Here is an 18,801-nt window from a genome sequence, read left to right as displayed (position 1 = left end):
AAATTGAATGAGACAGTTGCTTGAAGAGGTGGAATATCATGGGCTACAGACAGTGAGCGGGAGAGTGGAACTAGATGAGGTGGCTCATGCAGTGAAAAGCATTGACGTAGTTTTAACGGGGCAATTTTTGTAATTTTGAGAGTTCTGATCAAGGATACACACCTGAAGCAGCATAACAAAGCCCTTTGTCTTTACAGATGCTGACCAACCTTTGCATTTCCAATTTTTATTTATGATTCAGACTTTGTTCATGGATTTACTCAGTTTTGACGCGTGCTTACCTTTTCAAAAGCAGCAGATATGTTATGTACAAACTTGTACCTTTTGCAAAAGAACTTTGAACTATTATTTTATTTGAAACATTGCATCCTTTATTTCCCAGAAACGGTCAGCTTGATTTCCCCAGTTTTCTTTCTGATGTGTAATCAAGTATTCATATTACTTGTGTTTGAAACTTCTCATGTGTGAAGCTATAGAACTAGAAATCTCAGCACTATTCTTGTTCTGACCATAATACTCCAGAAACTCTCCATTGGGTCCAATAAGATACATGATTATTGTATGGTCAACCTGAAACAAATTGGCAACATAAAGGAAGTTAGTTTTTTGCAACAGAATCCTTGACCATATCTCTATATTAGAACTGAAAAATACTTCAACTCAAGCAATCCTCATTTTTTTTTTAAACTAAACTGGCTTTGGATTTTGTATATGGCCTTCATGTTCCCCTTCAAGAGTTTAAGGAGGTTTGCTTTTTAAATATCATCAACAAAAAGGCTTTCTGATCTTGTTCATTTGCACAAAATTATGTAATTCAGTTTTAGAAGACCAAAAATATCGGTGCATTAAATGGAGCATTTGTTGAGGCTGGAATTGAGATGCATCGTAATAGTAATCTAAAGGGTAAGAACAAATCAAAGGTCCCCATGTGGTTAAATGCACTGCCTATTGTGGAACAGAACACTACAGACTACAAAGATCCAAGGCAAAACTCCCAGCTTATTGTTTAAGGCACTTGCATGAAGTTCCATCAATTGACTGAGTGCCTTCCAGATAGGATGCATATAATACACCCATTGTGCATGATAATGCAACATATTTAAAAGCAAAGGAATCCAACAGCGCCTTAAAAGTACAAGGAAACTACAAAACAATCAGCGGCGACACTTGACAACACAGGTTTTATTTTCAAAAGCGTCCCAGCCTCCGAAAGAACAGCCGATGCTGAAGTTTAGTTACGGATTGGTCCCAATCAGTTACAAAACACTCAATTTCTGGGATCTAGGATCATATCTGCATCCAGCTGAGGAACAAAAATCTCTCTTTGCTCACTGTATGTAAGTTCTTAGTGACAATCCTAAATAGGGGCAATTCAGAAAAACAAAGTAGCCTACAATTCATAACCTAAGTCAAGGAGAATAAGAAATGGATGCCATGGTGCTCTTCTATTAATAGGGAAAAGCGCATTAAATATACAAATATGTTTTCCATAATCTATACTACTGTCCAGATCACATTATATTTATTGGTTTTAAATTAGCATTGTAAAAATTCCCCACTGCATCTATTTTAAGATGCGTGAGAATGAAACTGCAAAGAGGTTGCCCTGTAGTATCTGCTTCACAGTATCAAGGATGCAGAGTTTGTGGGCTATCATGAGGCCTTTCTGCTTCCTGTTGTCGCACTTGTTCTCTTTTAGCCAACATTCATCTGAGACGGGAAAAAAAAATCAAATTTGCCATCAAGTTTGAAAAAGGACAAGAGAGAAATGGTGTCCCAAGACAGAGAAACTGCTTTGAGTATTTAGCTGTTATTTTTCAATTCTGTTCACCAAAGTAATGGGGGAGAACTGTCAAAGTGGGGTACAGTTTAAAGGTGAATGTAGACTGAAATTTTTGTAAACCTCAAAACAGGATATATTTGGGAAATTGTTGAAACTGAAGGTATATAAGACTCTTGGGTTCTGACAGCTTTCATTCCAGTATTCCGAATTGACTGTAAGTTCTCTTACAGATATGTTTCAGAACTCACAGCACTCCCAAAGATTGGAAAATAAACAATATGACTCCTCTCTTCAAAAAAAAGCAATAGGGATCAATGGGGAGGTGGTGGCATACAGATATTGTCGCTGGACTAGAAATCTAGAGACCCAGGGTAATGCTCTGGGATCAAATCCCACCACGGCAGATGGTAGAAATTGAATTTGAATTCAATAAAAAAAACTGGAATTAGAAGTCTAATGATGACTATGAAACCATTGTCAATTATTGTAAAAACCCATCTGGTTCACCACCATCCTTACCTAGTTGGGTCTACATGTGACTCCAGACCCACAGCATTGTGATTGACTCTTAAATGCCCTCTGAACAAGGGCAATTAGAGATGGGTAATAAATGCTGGCCAAATCCCATCCTATATTAGAAAAAAACTAATTGTAGCCTTACTCGGAAAGATACTTTGGGGAAAGTGTCTGAAAGTATTATGAGGGATCATCTTGAAAGGCATAAGATAATCTGCTAAAGGAAAGTATCGTGAGTAGGAGGGAATGCTTGACTAACTTACTGGATTTCTTTGAGCAGACAACAGATCTAATAGGTAAGGGAGACACTGATGTTATGAGACAGTGGACATTAACTACTTGGATTCCAGGAAGACATCTGACACTGTCCTACACGATAGGCTACTGCATATGGTCTAAACCTCTGGGATAAATGGGAATGGATGAAAATGGATTGATAAATGGTTAATTTATAGACAACAGTAGTGCATGTTCAGATATCTGGTCGGTTACCAGTGGAATGGCACAAGGTTCAGCAGTAAGGCTGCTGTTTATATCTCTTATAATGGATTGAGAGGAAAGAATTGTGCCCACAGTGTTCAAATTTACAGACAACACTAAATGGGGAGCAGTGGCAAATGATGAATATCAATGTGCACAGACTTAAAAGGATCTTGACAAGCTTGATGAGTGGGTGGAGACAATTCAATATGGGAAAATGTAACATTATGATTTTCTGGCAGAGAAAATGATAATCTAGATTACGTGCTAAATGGGATTGTATTTGAGATGTTGTAACTGGGTAGAGATCTTGGAGTTTTAATGAACAGGTCACCGAAACTATCAACACAACGTTCCCAAACCGTTTAAAAAAAAGAATGCTGGAATGTTTAGCAAGAGGTATACATAGATAAATCCAGAGAAGTCATTTTAAAACTGTACTGGCCTCTGATAAGGCCACATCAGGAGTTCTGCATGCAATTTTTTTGTCTTCCTGTTTCAAAAAGGATATCCAGTTAGTGAAGAAGTTACAGAGAAGAACACTGTTAATCCCAGAGCATGATGGAATGACATATGAGGAAAGATTCACTGCCCTGGGTCTTTTCTTTCCTGAAAAGAGAATATTCTGAAGGGGAATGACAGAAATGTTTAAAAATTATTACAGGTTTGGACAAATTGGATCCAAGTTAGCTTTTCTGTGTGTAGAGCATTTAAGTGCAAGGAATCCTACTTATGAATGAAAGACAATAAGAGATGCAGGAGGAAACCGTAGTTACTAAAAGGGTAGTAAGTATGTGGAAAAGATTACTCTCAAAGATGCTGGAACAAGAAATCCTAATGTGTTTCAGGAAGAAACCAGACCAGTCAATGACAACAAATGGGATTCAGGGTTAATTAGAAATACACAAAGAGAAGGTGTGGATAGGTGGGCCAGATTGATGGAAGGATTCCTCCTGTCTGAAATGGTTACCATCTACAATATTTTAAAATGAAAACAAGCAAACACTGTGGCATGGAAACAAATTTACTTACAATATAATCATTGTCGTCATCTTTAGGGCCTTGGCTATAATAGACTCTGTAGGCTCTTGATACCTGTTCAATTTGCTCTCGTGACCCTGTTAAGCCAATTAACTTTGGAGAAAATTCTAGAGAAAGAATCAAAGATTTCTTTGTATTGCATTGTAGTATGTACTTTCTTTTTTAAAAAAGAGACCTACGTAATAAAACAAAGGACTGCATTTGTATAGTGCCTTTCACAACCTCAGGATGTCCCAGAGTAATGTGTAGTAAGAGCTGTAAAAATAACACGTGCCAACTGAAAGATCGAGTGGCTGAAGCCTTGGGCACTAGACCCAAACAGGCAATGAAGACTTTAATGCTACAATGCTGCTTAAGTCCTTAATCTAATGCCATCTTCCTTTCTCATGGAGCAGAAGCTTTAGCTCGGCGGGTGGGCATGGACCCAACCCGCTCGAGCGTAAAATGACGCACGTTGACATCAGGTGAGCATCCCGACGTCAACGTGCAGTCGTGCGATATTTCAGTTGGCAGGCGTGCGGGGCAATCAGCAGCGCACGCCGACAATTAAAAGGCCTATCAAGGCCATTAAAAAGATAATTAACCTAAATTTTTTGCTGTCCTTCGAACCTCACGGTTGGCGGGCAGGCGAAAAGGCTAAGTGGCCTCTGCATTTGCCCGTTGATGAGATTTCCAACATCAAGGGCAGAATTTTCCCCCGTTTGGTGGTGGGGGGGGGGGGGGGAGGGAGTTCAGGAGTGGGCGCGGGCAGGCGCGCCTCTGATCAGCACCCCCGATTAGGGGCGCGCCACCATTTTACATGGGAGGGCCAATTAAGGCCTGCCCAGCGTGACGTCCGCCAGGAAGCGCTATGCGCTCCCTGTGAGGACAGGGGTGGTGGGGGGGAGTCCCTAAGCATGAAAGAGCACACATCTCCCTGAGGCTAAGCGCTGTCTCAGGGAGATCGGCGCCAAATTCAAAAATGTTAAATATAGAAAAATAAATTTCCCTGACACGTCCCCTCGTGTGACACTGTCATGAGTTGGGACATGTCCATCACTTTCAATTAAACTTTTATTAAACTTTTAAAAACCTACGTGAAACCTCATCTCGCCCGTGGATGAGGTTTCATGCTTTCTCTGAAGCCCGCCAGGGCTCCCGGCCTGCCCACCAACCTTAAGGTTGGACGGGCAGGTCCTTTAACGAGTTTAATTACTTTTTAAACAGCCTCAGTTGGCTGTTGACAGTTCGGCGGGCGCACAGCTGATTCGGCTGCGCCCCCGCCGACCTGAAAATTGAAATGACGTGGGGTGACGTTGGGAGTTCCGTTCGATGTCACTCCGTGTCATTTTACGCATCGGCGAGCAGGCCCCGCCCCCACTTGCCGACCTCAAAATCCTGCTCCAAATAAAAAATAAAACTTTTAAAATTTCATTTGTAACATGTCCCTACTCATGTGACACAGTCACATGAGGGGACATGTTTTATTAAATTTTTAAAATCTTTATTTGTAATTTTTAAAACTCTCCATCTCCCTGAGGCAGCTGTGTGCCTCCGGGAGGTTTTCAAGTGCTCACTCACGCGCATGTGGGAAGTTTCCCGCTCATCCTCCTCCCCCGCTCGCACAGGCAGTGCTGAGCGCAGCCAGGCGCATTTCACACTGGGCAGGCCTTAACTGGCCTGCAAGCGTGAAATCGCAGTCTGGCCCCGATCGCAGGCGGTGGTCGGCTTCCTGACCACTCCTGCCAAGCCCGCCCGACAAGGGCAAAATTCTGCCCATGGATGTCACAGCAGGCCTCCAGAAAGCATTTTTCAAAGACATTAATTAGATGAAAAGGAAAAGAAAAATGCAAATTCTTCAACTCATGAAGCAACAGCAGAAAATGGTACAGGTACACAGACCAAGCTGCCTCTGCAAAGAGTAAGGATTAAACCAGAAACATTAACTTTCTATCTCCTTGTAGATGCTAACTGATCTGCTATGTAACTGCAGAATTTTCTATTTCTTCAAAAGATTAGCCAACCTACCTTTGACATATCTTGCCATGGCCTCAACATTATCTCGGTCTGGATCTATTGTGATCAAAAGTGGTGTCAGGTTTGGCAAAGAGGGGACTTTGTCTGTAACAGGAAAGTATAAGAGAGATGTAAGGTCACTCTAAACAAAATAGAGAGATCTAGTCATTGCACAACATTGTGTATTTTACATGGGTGACTGCACTAGACAAGTTACAATGGCTCTCTACAGTCCCTCTACACGTGCAGAATTAAGTAATGAAACATCCCCTAGGCCAGTTCCTATATTCAAAATACCTTTATCCAAAAATATAGATCCTGTTCCATTTAAATCTATCTTGTATAACCATAGAAGATTAGATGATATCAGGGTGTCCCAAAATGTGGGTCGCAACCTCCAGTGGGGTCACACGATGAGATTTTGGGGCCATGAGTTCTGTGGCAGCAATGGCTGTTGTGGAGCTCGGACTGAATGCTAACAGCTGTGAGGCCCCTTTAAATCCTTGCGATTTATTTCAATTGCTGGGCGTGGCCTAAAGGACAGGTTTTTGAGGCCTGATTGCTGCTGTGTTTGTTTTAAAACGCTGCAGTTTATACAATTCCCACCACGCTGAACTTCCTCCCCCTGCTCAGGAGCTCACCCCCCACACAGGAGCTAAAATAGCCAAAGGGAATGGTGAAGGGGCAAGAAAAGAAACAAAGGATGTGCTTCGAGCAGCTGTGCCGCCGACAAAGTGGGGCAGAGATCACGGTCTGAAATTGATGAACTCAATGTTGAATCACCCCCAACACCCTGTCCCCTTCCCATGGCACCTTTCCAAGCAAGCAAAGGAGCTGTAACATCTCTTTTAAACGCCCCCCACTCCGTCCTAGGCTCCAAATACTCCTTACAGGTGAAGCAGCAATTTACGTATACTACTTTCAATCTAGCCTACTGTATTCACTGCTCACAATGTGGTCTGTTCTACATTGGGGAGTTCAAACATAGGCTGATTGACCGCTTTGCGGAACACGTCCATTCAGTCCATAAACATGACCCTGGGCTTCCGGTAGCCTGTCATTCTAATTCTCCACTCTGCTCGCTCGCTGACATCTCTGTCCTTGCCCTGCTGCATTGTTCCAGTGAGGCTAATGTAAACTCAAGGAACAGCGCCTCATCATTTGATTAGGCACTTTACAGTCATCTGGATTCAACATTGAGTTCAACAGCTTCAGATCATAATCTCTGCCCCATTTTGTTTCCTTTTCTTGGCACGTTTCACTTTTTGTCTTTTTTTTTCCTTTCTGTTCTAGGTACATTTTTTGTTTCTTTGTTTCTTTTTTTTTTGCCTCATCACCATTCCCTCTTCTGTCAGTCAATCTCTTCCATCTTCCACCCTATCATAGACCTTCCTTTGTCCCACCCACCCCATGCTCAAAATCGATTACATCACTAACTTTTCCCAGTTCTGATGAATGGTCACAGACCTGAAACATTATCTCTGTTTCTTTCTCCACAGATGTTGCCTAGCACTTGGAAGAAAGGAAATGTGGTTCTGGACATCCACTGTGGTGCTGACTGGTCACAAGAGACAAGTAAATGGCAGTGAAATTGATCTCCCAATCAAAAATTGCAAAACCCTCATAGCTCCTACCCAGATGAGGGACTCTTGTAGCTTGAATGTACAATTGTCAACCTTGCAATGTGAGAGAACAAGCTGCAAGAAGTATTGAAGCCACCTGATGCTGATAGCTAGAACTGCTATGAAAATATGATGAAGTGTATTATCACACAATATGGGTCCTGAAATCAATGCAAGTTTGGCTTGGCACCTCTTTAATCAGCATATTCATGAGTTTCATTTTAAATTATTAAATCTCCATCTTTTTTTAAAAAAAACTTAAATGATATTAAACTCCACAACATGATTTATAATAGGCATTTAACCTTCACCATAATAGCTACTTGGGGGTCAACTATTCAAAGTGTTAGAGTGAGGTACACAACAGAACACGGACACACACAAAAAATGATTTTCCTAGGAAAGTACTGGTGACTCTTGAAGCTCAACTCTCCCTTATGTGTAGTCATCAGGAGTCGTGCTGCTCACTGTTGCCCTATCCCTCAGCTCATATCTCCCCAACAGAGACAGACAGAGGGAGAGACAAAATGGCCTTCAAGAAAAAAAATTCTTTATTCCTGCACTTCAAGACAGAGGGAAATGCACTAGGACATCACTCTGTATAAATTGCTGGGAACTACACTATCTATGGACCTACACTATGGCTATATTAGCCTGAAGTGACACTTCAATGTTAGTTCACACATGAAAGATGTTTTAAATATAATCCCACTGTTACATTACAAAGTAATTATTTTTAAAATGATAGCAGTTTGAACAGCAAAATCTTTTGTTTGCTCTCTGGTATATATTTTAATCGCCAAACGCTGCAATCTTTATTGAAATTTTTACCTATTTCATCCACAACGGCAATCATTTTCTCCAGTTCTTCAGGACAAATGTCCGGACAATGTGTGAACCCAAAGTAAATCAAGACCCACTGGCCAAGATAATCTTTGTCTGTCTTGGGCTGCCCCGTATGATTGATGAGTGAAAACGGTCCTCCGAGTGCTGCCTTTCCAATACTTCGGGTTCTCTCCTTCTCAAGCTCTAAACAAAGACAGTTTTAATAAAAAGGTTGATGCCATTTCAGGCAAGCACAGCATTTGCATATACCACAGCTTTATATGAAAATCAGGAGCAGTTTTCTATGCTGTTATATCTTCATTAAAGATCTCAAAACAGTATCCCTCAGGGTATGTTGGGAGCAAATGCACATATTAGAAAATAAAACACTGACATTGTACATGATCTTCAGTCCACAGATGCAGAGAGAGTGGCGTAGTGGTAATGTCACTGGATTAGTAATCCCGAGGCCCAGGCTCTTGGGACATGGGTTCAAATCTCACCAATGGTGCAAGTTAAATGCAATTAACAAATCTGGAATTGAAAGCTAGTCTCAGAAATGGTGACTATGTCAAGTGTCATTGATTGTTGCGAAAACCAATATGGTTCAATCATGCCTTTTAGGGAAGAGAAATCTGCCATCCTTATCTGATCTGGCCTACATGTCCAGGCCCATGGCAATGTGGTTGACTCTTAACCATCCTCTCAAATGGTTTAGCAAGCCACTCAGTTCAAGAGCAATTAGGGATGAGCAACAAATACTGACCTTGTTAGTGATGCCCACATCCCATGAAAGAATAAATTTAAAATAATTAACCATCTTTTGACAAATATGCATAACACAAAACTTAGAAAATGACTGCCAAAAAGCATTAGAAAGAGCACTCAAGTCCAGATGTAACAAAGGCATGAATGAGGGCTTCAGTAGTAGATGAGCTGAAGCAGGAACAGAGTTGGACAATGTTAGGGAGGTGAAAATAGGCACGTTGATGTTGCAGAAATGTGGTTGCAATGTGATACTCTTAAACTTGTAGAAAACAAAGTGATGCTTTAAAACTTGTGTGTGCTTAGGATCCCATATTGCCACAGACAGGGTTTCTGTAAACTGGAAGGCATTTCCCTGCAAGGACAAAGGAGGCCCCATCCCAATATCACCCTCCTCTTAGCATTCAATTAGGAATGGTTTCGGTGCAGACTTGAGATCAAATGGCTTCCCACGACCTCAGTCCCAGAGGTATGGTGTAGAGAAACCACAAGGAAGTGCTGCCTCTCGACGATACTTTCTGTAAATGCCAGCTTCAAACTGCACCCTGAAGATAACCAGCTCTGCTTGATCAGGACCTCTCTCAACCCGTTCACTGTTGCTAAATTATGCTTGTCTGACAATCCTGTACTCGATGAACAGAAATTTCCTCCAACTGAACTTGGGAAGTCCAAAGCCGTTGTCTTCTGTACCCACCACAAACTCCGTTCCCTAGCCACCGACTCTATCCCTCTCCCTGGCAACTGTCTGAGGCAGGACCTGACTGTTGGCAACCTTAGTGTCATACTTGAAATCAGGATCAGCAAGCAACCACATTTCTGCAACATCAACGTGCCTATTTTCACCTCCCTAACATTGTCCAACTCTGTTCCTGCTTCAGCTCATCTACTACTGAAGCCCTCATTCATGCCTTTGTTACATCTGGACTTGACTGTTTCAACACAGTCCATATCAGCCTCACATCTTCCACCTTCTATAAACCCAAACTCAGCCAAACTCTGCTGCCCATGGCCTAACTCGCACCAGGTCCCATTCACCGGTCAGCCCCTGCTCCCTGGTCTACACTGCCTCCTGGTGAAGCAAAGCCTTGATTTTAAAGTTTTCATCCTTATTTTCAAATCACTCCAACTTGACCCTCCCTATCTCTGTAATCATGACCAGTGCTACCACACACTAAGACATCAGTACACCTGTAATTCTGGTCTCTTGTGCATTTCCAATTTTAATTGCTCCATCATTGGCAGTGTGTCTTCAGTTGCTGAGGCCCCTAAGCTCTGGAATTCCCTCCATAAAACTTGCTGCCTCTCTACCTCTCATCTTTAAGAGGCTCCTTAAAACCTACCTCTTTGACCAAGCTTTTGGTCATTTGAACTAATAGCTCCAATGGCTTGGTGTCAAGTATTGCTTGATAATGCTCCTTAGGGATCAATGTTCCTGCTAAGATGCGCGCTGCGCAGTAGCTTGAAAGGTAGCTTGCAGTCCTTGTTCCATGAGAAATAACGGGCTGGATTTTCCCCCAAAAGCCCCTGGCTAAAATGTTGGGGGGCAGCCAGTTGGCCATTAAGCGAATTGAGGCGGGATTTCCGCCCCTCAGGAGCAGGAGGTCCCATCTTAGAGAGCTGCCGGCCAATCAGAGGCCAGCTGCTCTCCTGTACTTACAGCGCTACCGGGAGGGGTGGGCACTGTCGGTATTGCACTCGGTGCTTGAGGAGGTACTCAGCACCAGATCGGTACTTGGTAAGTGTTTGGGGGTCCACTGTGAAGCGGGTGGAGTGGCTTGGGTTTGAGAGGCTGGTGGCTGGGTGAAGTGGGGGATGGGGTTGGAAGCTGGGGGTGTAACATCTTTCTGGGAGGCCCTCCATTGGGTTCAGGGAGCCTGTTAAGTAGGGGTCCACAACCCTACCCGCCACCAGCCCATGCAGGGAAAACTGTTGGGCTGGACACATGGCCTGGGCCTTCCCCTCTGCCAGTTAAATGCTGGCAGCGGCGAGAGCGAGCATTAATTTCCCAGTTAAGTGCCTCAATTGGCCAACTGGCAGGCAGCCATCAGACACTACCCCCACCGCAGGTAAAACTGTGGTCGGCACAGTGGCGGGTGGGTAGGCAACGGGCAGGGCCCCCAGCGGACTTACCGTGACCCCGCCTTCAAACTCATCGGCAGGGGAGCGTAAAATCAAGCCCAACCTGTAGGAACAGCTGTGCAAATAAATTTAAAGGGACTGCACACTGAAAAAAACAGGCCGCAGACAACAACTAAATTTTAAAGGGAACATTGTTTGGGACTACGATGTTGAAGGGACTATATAAATGCTTCTTGTTGTTGTTGATAATAATCAGAGGTAATTTTAAAGTAGTATATTAACATGTAAATACAATATCCATTCCTTTATCTCACTGGGATGCAAATTGACTCAATCAAAATTGAATGCTTCATCCAAACAGAAAGGGCTCCATTAATCCTCCAGCTCAAACAATGGTAAGTCTTTACAATAACGTGAAGATTAATGCAAAAGATAAATATTGTGGAAAGTAGAAATCCGAAATAAAAAAAGAGAAAGTGGTGGAAATGCTCAGCAAGCCTTGCATCTGTGGATAGAGAAACAGGTTAAACGTTTCAAGCCCATGACCTTCTAACTGAACAGATGAAAGACCATCAACTTGAAATGTTAACTCTCTTTCTCTTTCCACAGATGTTGCCGGATCTGTTGAGCATTTACAGCATTTTACGTTTTTATTAAAGAGCCGATGTTTTTCTTCAAAGAAAGACTTGCATTTATATAGCGACTTTTACAACGACAGGACATCGCAAAGCAGCCGATTAAATACTTTTGAAGCGTAGTCATTATAGTGATGTAGACTTGTGCTCCATGCTATTCTACTCCTTCAGGTATAAAATTTTGTGTTCCATTAGCAATTTTGATTAATTTCTGTGCCAGCCTTCGACAATTAAATGGTGAATTCACATGGACCCCAATCTCTCTGGACTTCCACTGTTTCTAGCTTTTCACCATTTTGATCTTTCCTTTGTAGATCCAAAGTGATAAAAGTATGTTGTAACCAAGACTTACTTTCTTCTTTTTCTTTCTTAAAGTACTTCATGGCAACCAACAGTGCTCCTCCTACAGCAAAAGTGATTGCTAAAGATTTCCACGTTACAGGCTACTAAGAAAGAGAAAACATGTCTCAGATAAAAAACAGTATAAACCAAACAGTAAACAGATGGCCAGCTTTAAAATAATTTCAGTGGCTTTGAACACCGGGGACCTGAGTGTTAATAGGATCTAATTCGGCTGGTGAAGCTGAAAACAAGACACAGAACTTTTCTTTATCCAGGGAGTTTATTGACTTATTCAGTCTCACAGCTCTCCTCCCAATCAACCCAGTGTCCCAGCTATCCCCTATTTATATTTCTTCTTCTGTTCCCTGCCTGGAGGCAGGTCCTTAGCAATTATTTACTGAATCACAGCTTAGCGCTGTGATTTTTTTTCTATGGGTACAGAGAGCAGACAGGCCCTGAGTCTACCTCAGCTGAATTGCAGACCGAACGTTGTGCTGTTGACATTAACCTAATCCATACACTAGCTGTCTAGCCAACTGAGCTAACCTGCTGCCTAAATTCCCCAGTTGCTACCATGGGATTTGAATTTACATCTGTGGATCATTAGTTCCCTATTATATGCTCTTTAAAAATAAAACAAATAATCAATAAAATAAACTAATGATCAGGGATATCCCCTGGTCGGACATTGTAACAAAAATCAACCTTTACAAGGAAACTTAACTATTCAAATTAAAATGCTGTTACAGGGGCTAACGATGTACTCCAGCCCCTGCGGCACCCACCGGTCGCGGAAGGCCCCTATTTGTATTGAAAGCACAATACTACGGATGCTGGAAATCTCAAATAAAAACAAAAGTGCTGGAAAAACTCAGCAGGTCAGGCAGCATCTGTGGAGAGAGAAACAGAGTTAACGTTTCGAGTCCATGTGACTCTTCTTCAGCGCTAAAGAGAAGTAGAAATGTGATGGAGTTCATAATGTTTAAGAGGGGATGGAGCAGGTGGAGCAAGATAGAAGGTCAGGGATAGGTGGGAGCTAAGGAGAGATTGACAAAGATGTCATGGACAGAAGACAAAGGAAGTGTTAATGGTAGTGGTATAGACTAAAGAAGGTGCTGATAGTGGCATAAAAGTAAGAGCACCGGTTGCGCAAGGGCCCTACTTAAATGTGCTCAAAGACAATTAATACCCATCACCTGTTTCTCTTAACATTAACAATGAAATTGACAAACCTTAACAATGTAATTTACAAAACATTAATATTGAGAATAGTTTAGAAAGTAAAATATATTTAGTAATGTATTACTCAGACTATCGGCACGTACAATGTTTTAATCTATTACTATTCAACCGTAGTGTGTAACATTGTGAAGCAAAACAATGTTAATGCAACAATGCTGCGCCTTCACAGTAACACTTGCTCAATAAATTCTGTGCAATTGGTAGAGAAAAACTGGTCCTCCAAATTAGCCAATTATATTTATTTTTTTTAAACTGCCCTAAAAAAGGTTTGCATTTATATAACATTTTTCACAACTCAGGGTGTCCCAAAGTGCTTTACAGCCAGTTAAGTACTTTTGAAGTGCAGTCACTGTCATAACGTAGGAAATGCAGGAGCCAATTTGCATACATCAAGCTCCCACAAACAGCAAAGTGATAATGACCAGAAAATCTGTTTTAATTATGATGATTGACAGATATATATTGGCCAGGACATGAGGATAACTTTGCTGCTCATCTCAAAGGAATGCCATAGGATCTTTTACAGCCATCTTGGAGAGCAGTTTGGACCTCATTTTAACACCCCATCTCCCAAGGTGCTCCCATTGGAGCATCACATTTTGTACTCAAGTTTCCAGAATAAGAATTGATTAATTCAAATGTTTGCCATAGCTATACTCAATCCTTACAAAAAATTGTTGGGATAGAATTTACCCTTCTTGGACCTGGACATATTGGATTGCCTGGTGGCGTATAATGGAAAGCCAGGCAGGGAAGGTAACATGCCTGCAAAGGAGTCCAACTGTGCAGGAACAGGAAAATCTGTCCCATGGTCTATACAACTATTTAACAATGAAGGCTGAATCGACATTCCTATTTTATTCATCAAAATTAGCCACAGCCTCACTTACCCCACCCTTATTAGTGCCACTGTCTGGTTTCTTTCGAGGTGGTGATGGAGGCATTGTACTGAAGGAGTGGAGATTGTGTGTGGAGTATCTGGTAGACTTCCATATTGGACAAAGATCTTTACTGAACTGTAGAAACATGAAAAAACCTTGCAATTAATGAGCACCTTTCACATACCCAGCACATTGTAAAGCACAATGAATTACTTTTAATGTGGAGTGATTGATGTTTTGTATGCAAACACACAGGTTAACATGCAGATCCAGCAAGCAATTAACAAAGCAAATGTTACCCTGGTCATTATTGCAATGAGATTGGAGTACGAGAACAAGAAAGTCTTACTACAATTGTAGAGGGCTTTGATGAGGCCACGCCTGGAATACTTTTGAGCAGTTTTGGTCTCCATATTTAAGGAAGGATGTACTTGCATTGGAGGTGGTACAGCGAAGGTTCACTGTATCTGTTCCTAGGGTAGTAGGGTTATCCTATGATGGGAGGCTGAGTAAATTGGACCAATATACTCAGGAAGTCAGAAGGATGAAAGGTGATCTCATTGAAATATACAAGATTCTGAAGGGGCTTGACAGGGTCGACACTGAGGAGTTGTTTCCCCTGAATGGAGTATCTAGAACACGGGGACACAGTCGCAGGATAAGGGGCCGATCATTTAGAACTGAGGTGACCGGAAAGTCCTTCACCCAAAGGGTTGTGAATCTTTGGAATTCTCTACCACAGAGATTGTAGTTGCTCCATCATTAAGTATATTTATGGCTGAGATAGACAGACTTCTGGTCTTTCAGGCAATCTTGGCACACGGGGAATGGAATTGAGGCAGTAGATCAACCATACTGAATGGCGGAACAGGTTCGAAGGACCTGTATGGTCTACTCCTGCTCCTATTTCTTACATTATGTTCTTTCACACAGTTAACCAATTTGCACTCAGCAAAATTGCACAAATAGTTATGAGATAATAGCTAAATACTCTGCTATGCTTAAAATGATATTCATAGAGGGATAAATATTGGCCAAAACACTAGGAGGCAGTTCTTCTCCGAATAGGCCACAGGATCTCAAACAACCCCCTGAGCAAGCAGACTGGGCTTCAGTCTATTGCCTCATCCAAAAGATGGCTTTTCTGACAATGCAGCACTCTCTCAGCAGAGCACTGGAGTCTCTGCCTATATTTTGTGATCAAGTCCTGGAGCAGTGCTTGAACCCACAACCTCCAAGTGAGAGGTGAGGGTGCTGCCAGTGAGCCAAGGCTGACTAGGAAAACAAAACACATTGTAGACCAACACCCTCACTAGGAATTCTAACATCTTCGAGATACTGTGACTTGACCAGTCATGTGAACTTTTGGCTCCAAAATCATTGCAAAGCCATTGTAAACAAAGCTGTACACCCATCCGTGATATAGATATCCAGTTCTTGGATAAACTGAATAGCTCATTTAACAATACTATTTGAAAGTAAGTTTATTTCATTGAAACTAAGTTGACAAAATCTAACACTTATAATAGCTATACAAGATATCTTCAAAATGATCCAGTGAATATTTAGTCCTAACCTCTCTGGCATTGAGTAAAATAGCCCTTCTTACTAAAGATTTAATACAAACCGCAATGTTTATTTTAAATGCAAAGTTAAAAAATAAAGATTTTACTTCTTGTAGCCGTATACTCTACCTGTAAGCAGTCAGAGGCCTATAGTGCAGTCATGAATCACTCATAATACTTGTGGCATTAGAATTTGCACCAATTAAGGTGCAGGAGGATAAATTAGAAACTACAGAAGCTTCAGGTAAATTCTCTACTCCCGGAACAGTTGTCATTGCATTGCTGTTGTCTCAATTTTCTATTCAATAACATCTTTGCATCGTTTTGCCAGTTTGTAATAATATTGCCCCACTAGTCGAAGAGTAGTGCCCAAAGAGTTCAGTTGGCACCTCTTATGTTGTTTTGGGGCTGCTAATCATACTCTTGCCAGGCAAGGGGCAATTTTGTAAACATATGCCTACAGAAAGAGCTCCAATTTCTGACCAATACTGAAGAAATATTTTTAAATAAACACTGCAGTAAGTGCTTGGGTTGCTTAAGTGGATGAAGAAACCACCCTTTAAATATCACTCCACACCACATTGGTGCTCTAATTTACATTTTACGAAGGCCAAACACTGACACTGCCAACTCCAATTATGCTGCCCCTCGTCACACTTTGTATCCCCAATGATAATTGGTGAATTCACACAGGGAGCAACAGGCACCGCCTCCCACTCTCGCCCTCATCCTCACCCCCCACCCCGAGCGTATTTAGCAATGACAAAACTGTGAATTTGTGATTGTTAATCCTCCAGCCTCTGCGTGACCTGCAAATTGACACAAGCCAGACATTAAACAGACTGAACTCCAGATATTCAGCCCCTTCCCCATGCCTGACTGGAAATTCTTGAAATTCACAAATCAAACATTAGTTACCAGAGATCAGCCCTTTGCTTATTCATATGCCTTGCGTTGTGGACGTATAAGCTACACATTGGGCTCAAACAATGCTGAGCAATACAACTCAGGTCGTTTTTGTTTCTGTGAAACCTTTATTCATTGGCAACGCATCTGTTGAGTGTTTGGCATTTCCTGGGTCTGACACTCACCGCTCTCGTCGGGCACAGCGGGTTCGCTGCCAGTAAATTCGGGCGGCAGCGCTCCCTGGCGCTGACCCTGCAGCAAAAAGAGGCTTCGCAGGAAACTTTCCGATTAAACGCTCTGGACACGGCGCTCGTCCGTTTGCACAGCAGCTGCACCATCAGCGCCATGGTGCACACTGTATAACCTCCGTGCAGCAGATCCGGAAACAGAGTGAGAGCCTCCTCCCACCAGCAACACCGCCAGGCTCCCTTACATCATTAAAACCACCAGTGAACAGCAGAGACCACATACTGCAACAATGTTCAAACTTCAAAGTGTAACATAAGGAGAAAAGTATCCCATTGCACTCTCTGTCATGTCCAATTTGAAATGTTTTGGAATATACTTTCACAAATTTTATAAATAAAGTATATTTGGGGGGGGGAGAGAATCTGTTCTTATCAGTCGAATTTGAAATGTTTGGGCATATAATGTTACAAACTTTTATAAAGTATGTTTTGGAGAAAAGATCTGTTCTCATCAGTCTAATCTGATATGTTTTGGAATGTACTTCCACACATTTCATGAATAAGCTATATTTTTTGGAAAAACCTATTCAAAAATATTTGCTAGCTGGGTTATTTTACTTAATTGTCCACATTGCAGCTTTAGTCATCACCCGTAGTTGAAGTTAAGCACAAACACCCCAAAGTAAAGCTGCATTTTGATAGAGGTGTTCAAAAGCGTGAGGTGTCTGGACAGAGTACACAGGAAGACGCTGTTTGTTCACATTGGTGGAAGGATCAAGAACCCAGAGCGCAGAGATTTAAAGTGACTTGCAAAAGAATTCAAAGGTGACAAGAGGAAAAAAAATTCTTATGCAGCAAGTGTTCAGGTTCTGGAATGAACTGCCTGAGAGTGTGGTCGAGCCAGATTCAATCGTGGCTTTCAAAGGAGAATTGGATAATGAACTGAAGAGGAAAAAAATTGCAGGGCAATGGGGAAGAAGGAAAACGAGTTGCATTCGGTGAATTGTTCTTGCAGAGAGCCAGTACAGGCACAATGGGCTGAATGTCCTCCTGTGCTGTAACCATTCCATGATCCCTTAAAACATGTATCTGTGACAACATTGCTCCAATGGCTAAATGGGATCCCCAAAAATATATACTCATTTTGCTACTGAATAAACTAATCAATGTATGTGCCACTATATATGCTCAAATTACAAAAATCAAGCCCTATTGCAAAAGATATATTTATTATAATTAATATTATTTCCACCATTTCTCAGGAGACCAGACAAACTGCATACCCATATGCCTAAACATTTTCTAAATCTCTTTTTTCCCCCAAAAGTAATGCAACCATCAGGTTAAATTATCATTTATTTTTAATGAATCAGTTTTTTTTTAAAGATTTTGCCACAAACGATAATAAGAAATATTCAACAGTATGAGCATTGGCTGATATCCAATCCAAATGCAGAAAATTTTCACAAAACTGCTGCAGTTATTCCAGCAATTTTAAATTATACCTACTTTTCTACCTAAGTGAGGAGGGATGCCTTTGGACTGTATGGATAAAATTTGGGGATCTACACAGTAGAAGTCTTTACCAACTGGGACATCAGGGAAAATTCCAAAGTGATTTTAAAAGTCAAAATTCATAATTTTCTTAGTTTATTTTTACTATTCTGATCATACAGGAAAATAAAGAGATACAGGAAAAACGAGTAGCCTTGTTCTGGATAAGCAGAAATTTCCTTCAATTAAGTATCGGGAAGACTGAAACCATTGTTTTCGGTCCCCATTTCCAAGCACCATTCGCTAACTACCGACTCTATCCATCCCACTAGCAACAATCTGAGATTAAGCCAGCTTGTTCGCAAACTCACTAGTCCATTCATATCCCAAGATGAGCTCCCAGCCTCATATTCAAATTATTGCTAAGGCCACCTATTTCCAC

The 18,801-nt window shown here is 41.7% G+C and overlaps 1 protein-coding gene across 1 annotated transcript; it reads right to left on the bottom strand.

The window, feature by feature from the left end:
* Window positions 1–333: 333 nt before the first annotated feature.
* Window positions 334–17,064, bottom strand: LOC121293564 (protein SCO1 homolog, mitochondrial-like). The gene is made up of 7 exons (XM_041216606.1): window positions 16,863–17,064; window positions 14,216–14,341; window positions 12,094–12,184; window positions 8,269–8,466; window positions 5,828–5,920; window positions 3,812–3,927; window positions 334–570 (listed from the first exon to the last, which is right to left on the bottom strand). The coding sequence occupies exons 1-7, from the start codon at window positions 17,022–17,024 to the stop codon at window positions 439–441; spliced, it is 918 nt and encodes a 305-aa protein (XP_041072540.1). The 5' UTR covers window positions 17,025–17,064; the 3' UTR covers window positions 334–438.
* Window positions 17,065–18,801: the final 1,737 nt, after the last annotated feature.

Source organism: Carcharodon carcharias, chromosome 22, assembly GCF_017639515.1.
Source record: "Carcharodon carcharias isolate sCarCar2 chromosome 22, sCarCar2.pri, whole genome shotgun sequence".
Lineage (NCBI taxonomy): Eukaryota > Metazoa > Chordata > Chondrichthyes > Lamniformes > Lamnidae > Carcharodon > Carcharodon carcharias.
The sequence above is the reverse complement of the archived record's forward strand: the minus strand, read 5'-3'. Positions and strand labels throughout refer to the sequence as shown.

Bases quoted from the DNA above. Each gene is read 5' to 3' on its own strand.
- LOC121293564 (XM_041216606.1), bottom strand. From the start codon at position 17,024: ATGGCGCTGATGGTGCAGCTGCTGTGCAAACGGACGAGCGCCGTGTCC. The intron at 8,467-12,093 runs GTAAGTCTTGGT...GTCTTTGTTTAG, and splicing joins TAAGAAAGAAAAAGAAGAAA to AGCTTGAGAAGGAGAGAACC. The intron at 3,928-5,827 runs GTAGGTTGGCTA...TTCTTTCTCTAG, and splicing joins CATGGCAAGATATGTCAAAG to AATTTTCTCCAAAGTTAATT.